At 32.9% G+C, this 13,382-nt stretch overlaps 1 protein-coding gene across 1 annotated transcript; it reads left to right on the forward strand.

Moving 5' to 3' along the window:
- Positions 1–208: 208 nt before the first annotated feature.
- On the forward strand, positions 209–12,938 carry LOC129216600 (tetratricopeptide repeat protein 33-like). Its single transcript, XM_054850815.1, has 4 exons — positions 209–658; positions 2,373–2,454; positions 10,999–11,130; positions 12,723–12,938. Exons 1-4 carry the CDS (start codon positions 438–440, stop codon positions 12,936–12,938), a joined length of 651 nt encoding a protein of 216 aa, XP_054706790.1. The 5' UTR covers positions 209–437.
- The last annotated feature ends 444 nt before the right edge of the window (positions 12,939–13,382 follow it).

Raw genomic sequence — 13,382 nt, forward strand, 5'->3', positions numbered from 1 at the left:
TGATTGAAGCACTTGATCATTAGCTGTCACGTGATCAGCTAACCAGTCGCTACGGATTGGGCTAGTCGAACGTAAACCAATTTTCTTCTTCAGTTTTTCAAATTCTATTGTCAAACTGTGACTTTATTTGTAGATGAAACTTTGTAAACAAACAGAAGTCACTGATTTTTAATGTTTTGAAAAAAGAAAAGAACTATTACAAATTTTAGTGGCGTGTATGTCAAAAACTATATACTTAACTAAAACGCGTGCTTTGCTTCAACAAATTTGATCTGATATGTAGGTATAGCTTAGTATAGTAAACTAACAATCTCATTGCATTCTTCAAACTGAATGAGTGATTTGAATCGATTACTCGGATTTTGTTCACATAACACTCATACCAATAGTTAGTTATTATAGATATCATACTCTGTTTTCATAAAGTTTCTCAAGAAATGACAGCATTTGGATGGAAAAGAAAAGCTGGCGCAAATCTGGTAAAAAATGTTCCAACTTTTGAAGCTGACCCAGATGATTCTTCCTTTGAAATTAAAATAATCCAAAATAATTTCAGCATAAAAAAGTATAAACACAAGAAACTTCTATTTCATTCTGACGTAAAACTTAAAATTGAACAACTTAAAGCCGAAGGCATAAAATTGGCTGAAAAGCACAAGTAAGTCATTTATATTCAATTTGTTTCATTTATTGAGTAATTAAATGAAGAAATTGTCTTTTTGCAGAAGCAGTAAAAATGAAGTGATAGAAAACATAATTAAAGCATAAATTCAACAAAATACTGCTGCATGTGTTTTAGGATTGAAAGCAGGACCGGATTGAACTAACTGCTGAAAACGACTAACCCCGTGTCTAGATTTTCATGCAGGGAGGAGTTTTAAAGATTCTACATCTTTACAGGAGCAGGAAAGGGGGGTAAGAGTTCTATCCACCACAAACTTTCGTTTTACGTTCAATTGCCATTCCCAGCATGGCATTTATAGACCTGTAAGGACTGCTGTATCCCCCACCCCCACCCAGAAGAATAATTCTTGCTGTGTAAAGAGCAGCAGTATTCCTTCATTTTATATATATTTGTTTAAACCGACCTTGTTTGCTTCTTTTTTAATCAAATCTGTTCACTATGCGGTATATTGCGATTAGTTATAAAAACTGTCCACAGATTTTTTTTATATTGTAGCATGTACCTATATTAGGTTACATATTCTGCTATTATGTTTAATAATCTAAACAAGGAAGAGTTTATTGTAGATACAATCACTGATGTACATCAAGTACATCACCAAATACAATCAACTGCAGCATATACCACATTTATCATAACCTCCTTAAGCAATATTAATGCTGATAATGCTTTGTGTTGAATTGACAAATCATTCAGAAGTTCTTTCATTATAGTTTTCCCAAAATGTTATTCCAGTTGGTAAAGCCCTAACTTTCACATTAAAGTTATAAAAGTTAGCCATGCATTTTCTTCTTTTGGTTTATTATTTTTCTCCAATGGGAGGGGTTTAACCCTCAAAACCCTCCCCTTGGACACGACTCTGAACCGACTCATGATTTCTCCATATTGGCAAAACTAGTCTCCCTCTAAATATTGTGAGTTTAAGGGTAATTTTAACAAGAAATACAAAGAAGGAAATAAAGAATGCTTTGTAACAAATCAGTAAATTGATCAGTACAAAAATAGATTATCACTTATCAGTCTGGCTATGGTGTTAAATCCTCGATATTTCTGGGGCAGAACAAAGACTTGAAACTGCCACCCACCACACCCATCTTCCTTCAAGTTCCTATATGAAATTCCAATTTTTTAAATAGAAGAAGAAAACAAATGGACTGAGTTTATAACATGAATCATAAGATGATGTCGGGGACGGGGGGGGGGGGGGGGGGGGGGAGGTTTAGAGCATAAGGATCTCTAAAAACTTTTTGGAAATGAAGTCTTAAAACACTCAGTTTTAGTCAATTTTTGGTGGCATTAGAACTAGAGAGTTAGTGGAGTGCACCCGGCCCTACCTTGACAAAATTTTTGAAATTAAATTGGAAAATCTCAACTTTATCATATATTTGGTGGCATTTGGGAGTCTGGGACTCAAACCGAAAATTTTTGAGTTTATGTTTTAATAACATAATTTTAGGATATCTTCAGTGTTAAAAAAATGGAAACAGTTCAGAGACGCCCCCCCCCCCCCCCCAAAAAAAAAATCTCTTTTTCGAAACTTGCGTCTTTAAACATCGATAAAAGGGTAGATTAACTTTAGAGCAGCATGCAAATTAACTTGCTGAGTTTTTAAAACATTGCTTTCCCATAATTAATGTCCCCACTAAAGTGAAAATTTTATCCTCAATCTATGGTTGTAATTTTTCAGATTTGAGGAAGCCATAATCGAATGGGATAAAGCTCTTAGCTATTTGCCTACAGATGACAAAATTTTGGAAATGAAAGCTCAGGTAATGTATGAATGAATTATACCTCTGAAGGTTGTAGGTATAAAAAAAAATCAAATTAAATACCTTCTTCTTTTTTTTTTTTTTGTAGTTAACAAAATATTTTTTATATAATTTTTATTTAAATGTCCAAAGTTTCAACTGTTTACTCATGATTTCCTTACACACACACACACATATATATATATATATATATATATATATATATAACATATGAGTTTTTTTATGTTATTGTTGCACTGCTGAAGAGCTAAGAAGTAATTTTTACTTTGGTACAGAAACAAAAATTGATAAAATCAACATTTATTATCAAAACTGTAATTTACAAAATTTTTGTATGGGTGCTATAAAGTTACAAGGAGCTTTTTTTCCATCCAGAAAATGTGTTAAGGCTCTTCTAAACCTCTCCGTAAAATCTTACTCGGGGAAATCGCAGAATCTGTGGCAACACAAGGGGTGTATCTGGGAGGGTCTAACTCGATTTTTTTTGCACTTCTAATTGGTCTGATTTCATGATGGACAGCGTCAATCATTGAGTTGTTGAAAGGACAGTCGTAAATCTAAGCTGTCCCCATCAGTACTCCTTTGCGGTCGGACGAGGGCAGAGAGCTAAAAGAACGATTCTGTTCCAAAACATTTCCCCCTCCCCCCTCCGGCCTGTTTCCCACCACGACAACAGATCGGCGTAGCGGAAAGAACTCACGAGTATGAGGGTGAAGAAAAAAGAATCCAATTCTCCTATTCCATTCTACCACCCTTCTCACTTTTACTTGAAAACTTTGGAACCGCGGGACAATTCTCCACATTTACTCTTCAAATCGAATTCTGTATTTGTTTTGCAATTCATGGGCGGCATAATCTTCATTTTTTTAAAATTTGTTTTATATTTATTTGTTCAGTTCATTCATTTATGTATTTTTCAATATATAAATGAGGGGGAGCGGGGCGAGCGAAACACTGATGATCTTTATAACTTTATCAATAAAAGATTGCTTTGCTTTTTACAGAAATTTCTGAAACTATTTTTGAAAAGAAAAGCAAAACAATCCTAGAAAAATGTCGAAGAACTTCTGCGGATGTCGGTGTGAGCATGAAATAAAAACATTTGGTAGTTCTGTAGTTAGGTTTGCTGATTGCTAGTTTGATGAATGTTACACTTAATAAAAAAGCAAAAAGAGTAAATCTTTCGAAAACACTCACACCCTGTACAAGGATTTTCTGTGCAGTTTTTAATTAGAAAATTATACTGTTGTTTTGTCTATGAATTTTCTGCGCATCAAAAGAGGAAAGAAAAAAACTGACGAATCTGCATGTTGGCACGATAGAAAACAGGAAGAGAAAAAAAAATGCTGTTGTCTTGTTAGTGATCAGAAGGATACCATATTACCAGTAGCGCACAGGAATTTTTTAAGGGGAGGGTCCAAGGTCGAAAGTCTCATTCCATTAATACGCCGTCAAACATATTGATTTGATTTTATCGATTCCCGAGAACAAAAACAGTAAAACATAAGCTAATGAATTAATAATTAGCGTTAAGTAAATAAATAACCAGAAATTAAATAATTTACGCTTTTATTTTTCTCATAATTAAAAAATGAATTCAAGTTCAAAGGATCTCATTTTAATCTGTAATCACAAAACTAAAAACATAGTTATTACTGTGTATTCATTTATAATCCCCATTCTTCTCACAGGCTAAGTGCACAATATTTTAAAAAATCTCTTAACATGAGGGTTTTATTTTTTCACTTATTAAAACAGAAGTTATTGTTACCTTTGTTTGAAATTATTTCACGCACAAAATACATAGAATCGTAATCAGTTGGGGAAAAAAGCAAGACCTATGGGAGGGGTCCTGATCTCCTGGATCCTTGTGTACGCCACTGATAAATACCCACTAAGACTTTCATTATTTATACGCGTGTACTAAATAATTAGAATGAAATGACACCTTTCAGTAATGCTAAAAGCAAATTGTTGCAGAGCTTAGTATTTTTGACAGTTGCATGCAGAATCAACACTTGATTTAAATCTGAGAAAAGCCATGTTACTACGTACAAAAGCCCTTTATCACGCTCTGAATGCAAATTAGGAATTTTACTGTTGTTTTTCTTGGATAAAAGCCTACTTCATCGTCGTCGATGTGCCTATTCATCAACATTTTAAGATAATTTCAATTCATTGAGCGTATTGTTAAAAGAATAAAAATTATATGTTCACAAATTTTACCAATGCATATAATAAAACGTAAATAATTGAACTCTAATGGTTTAAATATACTTCAAAAGAATGAATAAAGTGTAAGAAAGCGTACAGTGGTTTAAAATAGTCAGCACGTGGTATTTAGGAATTTCCGTATCATAAAAAATTGATTTTTTAATCTTGAGGCAAAGAATTTTTTTTCTTTCAGTTTGACACTCTCTGTTATTTAAACATTTTGTTCACATAGTAAGAAATAAATAAAACTCCTTATGAAAATAGAGTGGCATTAAACAATGTGAGTAGCACAGTATACTAATGAAAAACGTTATCTATCATGAAAGCGTCTCGAAAAATATTTACGTGTACCAACAACAACGCTATTGTAAAAAGATTGCCATCAATCATGAAATGAGAAAAAAATTCTTCCTAAAAAAAGGAAGGAACATGGTTTTGTTAGTATTTTTGAAAAAGATTTTCGTTTAAAGTTCAAAACTGTCATATGACAAAAAAAAAATGCATCTGTTCAATGAATCAAATGTATGATCATGTTCAATCTCGAGAATTATAGGAAAAATAGATTGCAAAAGACACAAAATTAAATAAGCATTATTCGAAAGTGGAGACAGTGAGGAACTCAATTATGTGCCGAAGTAATTATCACTATGAGGAACTTTCTTGTTCCCATTCGTTGTAGGCAAACGAGGTGGGGAAACAAAGTGCAAAAGGTGAGAAAAAATTATACATGAAATCAAATGAATTGATATCGTTCCATTTTGAGTATTGGAGGAAAACAAAATAATATGAAAAGTCAAAATGCATGATCGGGGAAAAAACGTAGTGAGGTACTAAATTACTTGCTAATGAGAATATCACCATACTGAACTTTCTTGTTTGGAGTTTAATTTCTTTTCGATGCAGTTGTGACAATTGATAAATTGTCACTGCAAAAATAAACTTTATGTAACATGAAAAGAGTTCGAAAAATGCACTGTAAATTGCGAAAGTAGAGTTCTTTGATTGTGAGCGTGCTCAAATGGCCAAGATGAAAGTTCAACTAATGATACTTCTTGAACTATCGAGAATTATTTTGATTTGAAATGCTGCAGGCATCATTGCTTTGTTAATTCTTTGAAAAAATATCTCCGCTTATGGCTTCAAAGAGATACCTGGGATGAAATAAGCACGACTTTATATATGAAATTAAATGAATCAAATATGCTCCTGTTCCATCTTGAGTATTGGAGGCAAACAAAATAATATGAAAATTTAAAAAAAAAAAAAGAGCAAGGAAAAAGGGTACTGTGGCCCTAAATTAATGTGACAGTACAATGAAACCTGTATAAGTTGACCACTTGCGGTGCAGTACTTTGGTGGTCAACTTAGACAGGTGGTCAACTTATAAAGGGGGGTAATGATTTTTTTTTTTTTTTTTTGTCATTTTTTGCGCCATGTATTCATTTTTTGACTAATATTGACACTTACTCTCTCCGTTCAACTTACTTTCATTGTTTAACATTACTTTCAAAAATAATTTAAAATGTTATTCAAATATTTTTAGAGGTTTTTTTCTCAGAATGATGTATAATGTGTCATGTTAATTTAAAATTTCAGTAAATTGATCAAAAAAAGAAGTAAAAAAAAATCATTGTTTATAAAATGTTATTTGATATTAATAGTTCCTAAAAATTCATAGCTAATCCAAAATAACAAATTTTTTGCTTTTTTTTTTTTTTTTTGTTCTCACATACATTTAATACATTTATAACCATGATGATCTACTTTTCAACAAAATAACTCCTTATTGAAGTTTGGCGCACTTATTAGACACTAGTTTTGGAAATTCCATATGTGTCAGCTAATTTTCTCTGGATTTCTCCCTTTACAATTAATTTTAATATTTCATACTTTTTATCAATCTCAAGTTCAACTAACTTTCTTTTTGAAGCCATTTTAAGTAAAACTATAACACAAAGAGCAACAAACTGGACTCTCATAGTTCTAAAAGGCAGTTGAAAGTAAAAATGTTGTATCTCTTAATCCCTTGCACCAGAAATACTGCAATGCAAGTAACTTTTACTCTAGCACAATTCCAGTGTTGCCACAAAATATTGCAACTGGAAAAAAATACTTTGTACCTTTCTACTGATGCATGTTTTCATTGAACAGAGAGTACAAAACGTAATCTCAAGTAGAACAACAAAAGAAAAACAAGTTTGGAGAATAAAAGGGTTCTTAGTAGTTTTCCCCCATGTGGTTAAACTTACAAGGAGGTTTAGTTATGCTGCTGTTTTATTTAGTTGGTAAAATGCTGGTATGGTATCAAAAATATTCTTGGAAAGCTATAAAATAATAATAATAATAAAATAAAATAATTTGCTAAATTTAGTTTTAAAAAATAAACCAAGTGGTCAACTTACAAAGGGTTTTTTACAATACTCCAAACCAAATTTGGGGTGCATTAGTGGTCAAGATAGACAGGTGGTCAAGATAGAAAGATGGTCAAGTTACAGAGGTTTTCCTTCATTATACAAGATAGGACTAATTCCGTTCCTGACAAAAGCGGTGAACATAGACAGGTGATCAACTTACAAAGGTGGTCAACTTTACAGGTTTTACTGTACCACCATATTGAACTTTCTTGTTCGCAGTCTCATTTCTTTTCATGCAGTCACGATGATCGACAAATTCGCATTGCAAAAATAAACTTTATGTAACCTGAAAAGAGTTCGGAAAATGCATTGTAAATTGTGAATAGAGTTCTTTGATTGTGAGCATGCACAAATCATCAAAACGAAAGTTCAACTAATGATACTTCTTGAACTATCGAGAATTATTTTGATATGAAGTGCTGCAGGCGTCATTGCTTTGTTGATTCTTTGAAAAATTACTTCCACTTGGGGTTTTAAATAGCTATCTGGCGGAAAAAATGCATCACTTTATACATGAAATTGAATGAATCAAATATGATCCTGTTCCACCTTGAGTATTGGAGGAAAACAAAATAATATGAAAATTCCAAAAACATTCATCGGAGAAAAAAGATTGTGAGGTACTAAATTACTTGTTGATGGCTGTATCACCGCACTCAACTTTCTTTGTTCGCAGTCTCATTTCTTTTTCACGCAGTTGCGAAGATAGACAAATTCGCTTTGCAAAAATAAACTTTATGTAACCTGAAAAGAGTTCGGAAAATGCATTGTAAATTGTGAATAGAGTTCTTTGATTGTGAGCATGCGCAAATGATCAAGACGAAAGTAAAAGTAATGATAATTCTTGAAATATGTACAATCTTCAAAGGAGAAGCATTTTGATACGAGGTGCTGCATTCATCATGACTTTGTTGATTCTTAGAAAAAATACTGTCACCTTTGGCTCTATCAAGTCACAGGGGAGGAAAAAAATGCATGAAATTGAATATATATATATATATATATATATATATATATATATATATAATTGGATTAATCAAATGTGATCCCTTTCCATCTTGAGTATAGGAGGAACACAAAATAATGTGAAAATTCAAAAAAAAGAGAAAAAACAATTATCTGGGAAAAAGATAGATACTTGCTGATGACAGTATTACCATAGTGAACTTTCTTGTTCGCAGTCTCCTTCCTTCCTTTTTTTTTCACACAGTTATCATGACTGATAAATTGATATTGTAAAAAAAAAAAACTTTATCTAAAATGAAACATTAAAAGAGTTCGAAAAAAACCATTGTGAATTAAGATAGTAGATCCATGGCCGCGCCGTCCTTATGTGTGAGGTCGTGAGGCTCACGACGACGCCAGAGTCAAAAAGGCGCCTTTCACTACCAATCAAAAATGTTCCAAATGGGGGGAATCTCTCCAACCAAAGAAGGAAAAAGAACTTTTCATTATATACAGGGCCCGCTCAGCCCAAGGTGATGCCCAGGCCCTGGCAAAATTTGGTGCCCCCTCTCATAGGAATATCTGCAATTTTTTTGTGTGGAAGTTTTCAAAAACGGAAAGAAATAAAGAAATTTACCCCCATTTTAGTGCTCCTAAAATTGTGGTGCCCAGGTCCATGGACCTACCGGACCGTGAGTTCATCAGGCCCTAATTATATCTTATGGTGGCGGTGAAATTACACTGCTCACTGAAACAAGCAATCCTCTCGCTGCCTATCTAAAATGAAAAAATATTGCCTTGTTGTGTGTCTAAACATGCTTTTCAAGAGTGCAATATTTTACACTGAAAACACGTGATGCTAGTTAATGCATACACTATCATTTTTCTTCTTCATGTGGAGGCGTGAATGCTGTTTAGGGTTAATAGTACACGAAGCTGAGCATATGAGACGCGAGAAATTTTCTATTCTTCATTTTGGATCTTGAGGAGACTATGTTGTACTGTAATTCGTGCAATATGTCTTTTTGAGAATTTTAATTATTGCTCGCTTAAATTCGACTATTTCATGTTATCATATAAAAATTATTGTAAGTATATTTGCATATATTTTACTTGTGCGTAATATTGGTATATTGTAGACTACAATTTTGGCTAACTTTTTAGTTGCAAAAAGTAACGACTTGACCATAATTACTCGATTCCTCTTCCCTCCTTTTTCTTTAACAATTTGTGTGTCAGAAAAAGAGCTTTGGACAATGTATTTGTTTTAGATATCATATTCAATGCCTTCCCTATTTTAGAATTGTTAATATTTAAAATATTTTCTTTTTCCTAAACGCATTAGCATATCAGAGGAGCTACTGAACTCGAAATAAGTTCGAGATATGAAGTAAAACTGTAATCACACAGTAATCCAAAATTAAATACACATTTTTACATTTTTTTCAAAATAAATTAAATGCCAAGCGTATTTTTTTCTACGTTATATTGGTCTACAAAACGTCAATCCAGCTGTTAACTATATTTTCGCCGAATGCCACTGCATAAAGGCGCTCAAAAGACATTTGCACAACGGCGCTGATCAGGCTTGGCGCGGGCTTGAGTAGAGCTCTTTGATCTTGGTTATGTGCAAATGATTAAGACAAAAGTTCAAGCAATGACAATTCTTGAAATATGTATATGAATCTTCGAACGAGAACACTCACATTTTTTCCCATTATAAGATGCAGTAATTTACACATATTCTTTAAACAAAATAACTTCTACATTCAAACGGTGTACTTCTATTAAAACAGCATTGAGAAATATATCACCTAAATAATTTCAAAAACTTATCGAAGAACTGAATACAGAAAAAAAAAGTTTTCTTTTTAGAACGGATGTCGAGTCACATAGATACAAGACCAACACACAAAACGACAAAGAATGAATGGTCATCAGCAGGGATCCAGTTTATTGCCTGCCGAGAGGCAGAGGGGAAAAGCGGAGAAGCAGCCAAAGACCCTGGGGGAAAGGAGAAAGTGGTCCCTCAAAGTGGGGTGTGGGGGGAAATGGGTGTGGTCTGGTGGAAGGCGTGTTTTTCGCAGTTTTTCAGAATTTTTCGAAAATAAGGCTTTACTCCGTGGAGAATATCAATCGAACAAATTGTCTCAGAAACAAACTCAAAATATGTTTTTAAAGAGAAATGTTCAATCTCTTGCGCTCCTTTTTCCGTTTTTCCATATCATTTTTCAAACGTGTGAAAATAGTCGTTTAAAGTTTTAAAATGTTATTAAAAAAATTTCAAAATAACTACAGAAAAAATAATAAAGCGCATCTCTAGTTCTGTGTCATATCCATCATTTAAAACAAACCGCATGAAAATATTCCAGTAATTTCTCGTGTTATGCTTTGAATAGGTCGCAGATTTTCCCGTAGAGAAAGCATTAGCGTCGAAAACCAAGATGGACGGTATAGAAGAGCCTTAAGCTTTTAGATTATTTTGTTTAGAAACATATTGAAAAGTAAAACAAATGTTCTAAAATGTTTAGCTAGAAAAAAAGTATTATAAGACTTATTCAATAAGTTACCGCCCTATAGCCAAGGCTAAGGCAGAAATACATGAAATACACCGCCAGCTCAGTCAATTCCAGCCGAGGACAATAGCTGAGTGCTAATAAGCATGAAACTGCAGTCCCGGGCTGAAATTGACTGAGCTGGCAGTATATTTCATGTTTTATAAGACTTATTCAATTCAATGTAAGAACACAACTTTTTTTTTTTTTAATTTTATTGTATGCATTTAAAAAACATAATAAAAATTTTTGAATGAATTATGTGCAACATGTTTTAAATCCATGTGAAAGTTGCTTGCTTTCTTCTTAAATTATGTTCTGAAATTTTGCTTGCCATGGAAAAAGAAAAGAAGGAGAAATTGTTTCTCAACATGTAGCTGAGATAAAATTCTGTTTTTTTTTTTTTTTTCTGTCAGGCTTTGCTGCAATTAAATTGCCACTTTCCTGCTATTCAAACCGCTGAAAAAGCAATAAAGTTTAACCCATGCTGGTGGGTTGCATATCAAACTCTTGGAAGAGCACAACTAGGCATTGGTGAGCTAGAAATGGTATGGAATTTTATTTTATTTGTATGAATTTATATCCATCAACATTCACTTTCTCTGGGCAAAAACCTCTAAATGATATATTCATAAGCATAATGTCAAACTATGATGACGGGCACTCTTAAGATAAAATGACTAATTACTACTTCATGAGCCCACAACTTAACTGTTATTGGATGATGATTGGGGACAGGTAAATGTACCTGGGAATGCATCACATTCAATTTTTGAGCTAAACATATACACTTGAAATATTTATAAGCAGTTTTATGTTATTTTGGCCAACTTCTGGAGACTGGCCGGGCACTGGTGCACTTACCCTATACATATTAAGAATTTTTTTGGTAAATCTTCTTTTTAATTTTGGCTAATTTTTTGGTAAATCCCCAAAGAGCTAAAATTTCATCCAAATCTAGTTCAAGTGTTCTCTCAGATATGTATACATCCCTAAAGAGAAAAAAACTAAGTGTAAGATACATTTTGTCTTAGTAATTGTTAAATGTTAGATATGAACTGAAAAAGAAAAAAAGAAAGAAAAGAAAGAAAAATATTATCGTATTGTATTCTTTACTTATAATAAAGCTGAAAGTCTCTCTGTCCAGATCTCTCTCTGTCTGTTAGGATCTCTGTGACGCGCATAGCGCCTAGACTGTTTAGCCGATTTTCATGAAATTCGTCACAGAATGAGTTTGTAGCATAAGGTTGTGCACCTCGAAAAGATTTTTCGAAAATTCAATTTTGTTCTTTTTCTATTCCAATTTTAAGAACACTTTCCCGAGCAAAATTATCGAAAGATGGACGAGTAAATTACAAAGTTATCATAACGTGGAAAAGTAACATGGACCAGCCGATTGGCAAGAAATTCATAATACATTATTTGTAGATATACAGGCGAACCAAAAGACCTTTTAATTTTTTACTACGGGCATAGCCCATAGCATGGGGGACACGGGGCCAACGCTACATTGGGGGCATAGTTTGGGAAATTTATATTTAATCTATTTAAGATAAAATGACAAATTACTACTACATGTGCCCACAACTTAGCTATTATTGGCTGATAATTGGGGATAGGTAAATGAACCTGTGAATGCATCACATCCAATTTTGAGCTAAACTTGTATTTATAAACAGTTTTATGTCATTGTGGCCAACTTTTGGAGACTGGCCGGGCATTGGTGTACTTACCCTATATATTAAAGGATTTTTTTGGTAAATCTTTCCCCAAAGAGCAAAATTTCATCCAAATCGAGTTCAAGTGTTCTCTCAAATATGTATCACTAAATAAAAAAAAAAAAAAAAAAAAAAAACAAAGCGTAAGATATTTAACATTTTGTCTTAATATTTGTTAAATGGTAGACATGAACTCAAAAAGAAAGATAGAAAGAAAAGAAGAAAAATAATTATTGTACTGTATTGGTTTATATTTAATCTTGAATCTTAATTTTGAGCAAATTATAATAATTAATTATGAATCATATATGATGATGAAAACATAAATAATCTTTTTTTTTTCACTTTTCCCAAGTTTTTTGATTTAATTGTTGTAAATTCTAGACATTTGCTTGAGCTTAATGTGTATGCATTTATTATAGGCTAAAAGGAGCTTTTCAAAAGCCATTCATCTAAATCCAACTGAGAGAGAACTGTGGGATGAGGATTTAAATTGGACTTTGAACCTTTTTAAGCAAAAGGAAACATTAGATGTTTCCAACGAATCAAAAAATGAAGTAAACGCAGACAGTTCTATTAAATATGACGAAGAGGGATATATTTTAGATTGTGACATCTCTTCAAAATCAAAAAGTTGATTTTTTTTCAAGTATGCTACCGCAAGAGGAAGAGAGTGTTGATTACAAATCAAATAAGTCAAATGGAGCACTTCATTTTAAAAACTATCGGTGAACAAGATCTCTATGTGTAGTGGTTGAATTTTCTTTTTTTAAAAAAAGAAAAGAAAAGACAAGTTATACATGGTTATCAGTAAGTTTGTTTTACATGACCTAACTTGATTTATATGATAGCTAATTGAAGTTTTATTTCATCATCACAGTTGGCTCAACAGTCTGTCTATGGAGGGGGGGGGGGCTTGGCCTTCTTTAGGAGATCCTACCAGTGTGTCCTCCTCTTTGCCACTCTTCGCCATTGACCTCCAGTTTTTGATTTTAATGATATCAAAATCAGTGTCCACACAGTTGACTCATCTCTTTTTTGGTCTAACCCTTGGTAGCTGTCCAAAAGGGACTGCATTGAAG

The sequence above is a fragment of the Uloborus diversus genome, chromosome 2, assembly GCF_026930045.1.
Source record: "Uloborus diversus isolate 005 chromosome 2, Udiv.v.3.1, whole genome shotgun sequence".
NCBI lineage: Eukaryota > Metazoa > Arthropoda > Arachnida > Araneae > Uloboridae > Uloborus > Uloborus diversus.

Bases quoted from the DNA above. Each gene is read 5' to 3' on its own strand.
- LOC129216600 (XM_054850815.1), top strand. From the start codon at position 438: ATGACAGCATTTGGATGGAAAAGAAAAGCTGGCGCAAATCTGGTAAAA. The intron at 659-2,372 runs GTAAGTCATTTA...GTAATTTTTCAG, and splicing joins AAATTGGCTGAAAAGCACAA to ATTTGAGGAAGCCATAATCG. The intron at 11,131-12,722 runs GTATGGAATTTT...CATTTATTATAG, and splicing joins GCATTGGTGAGCTAGAAATG to GCTAAAAGGAGCTTTTCAAA.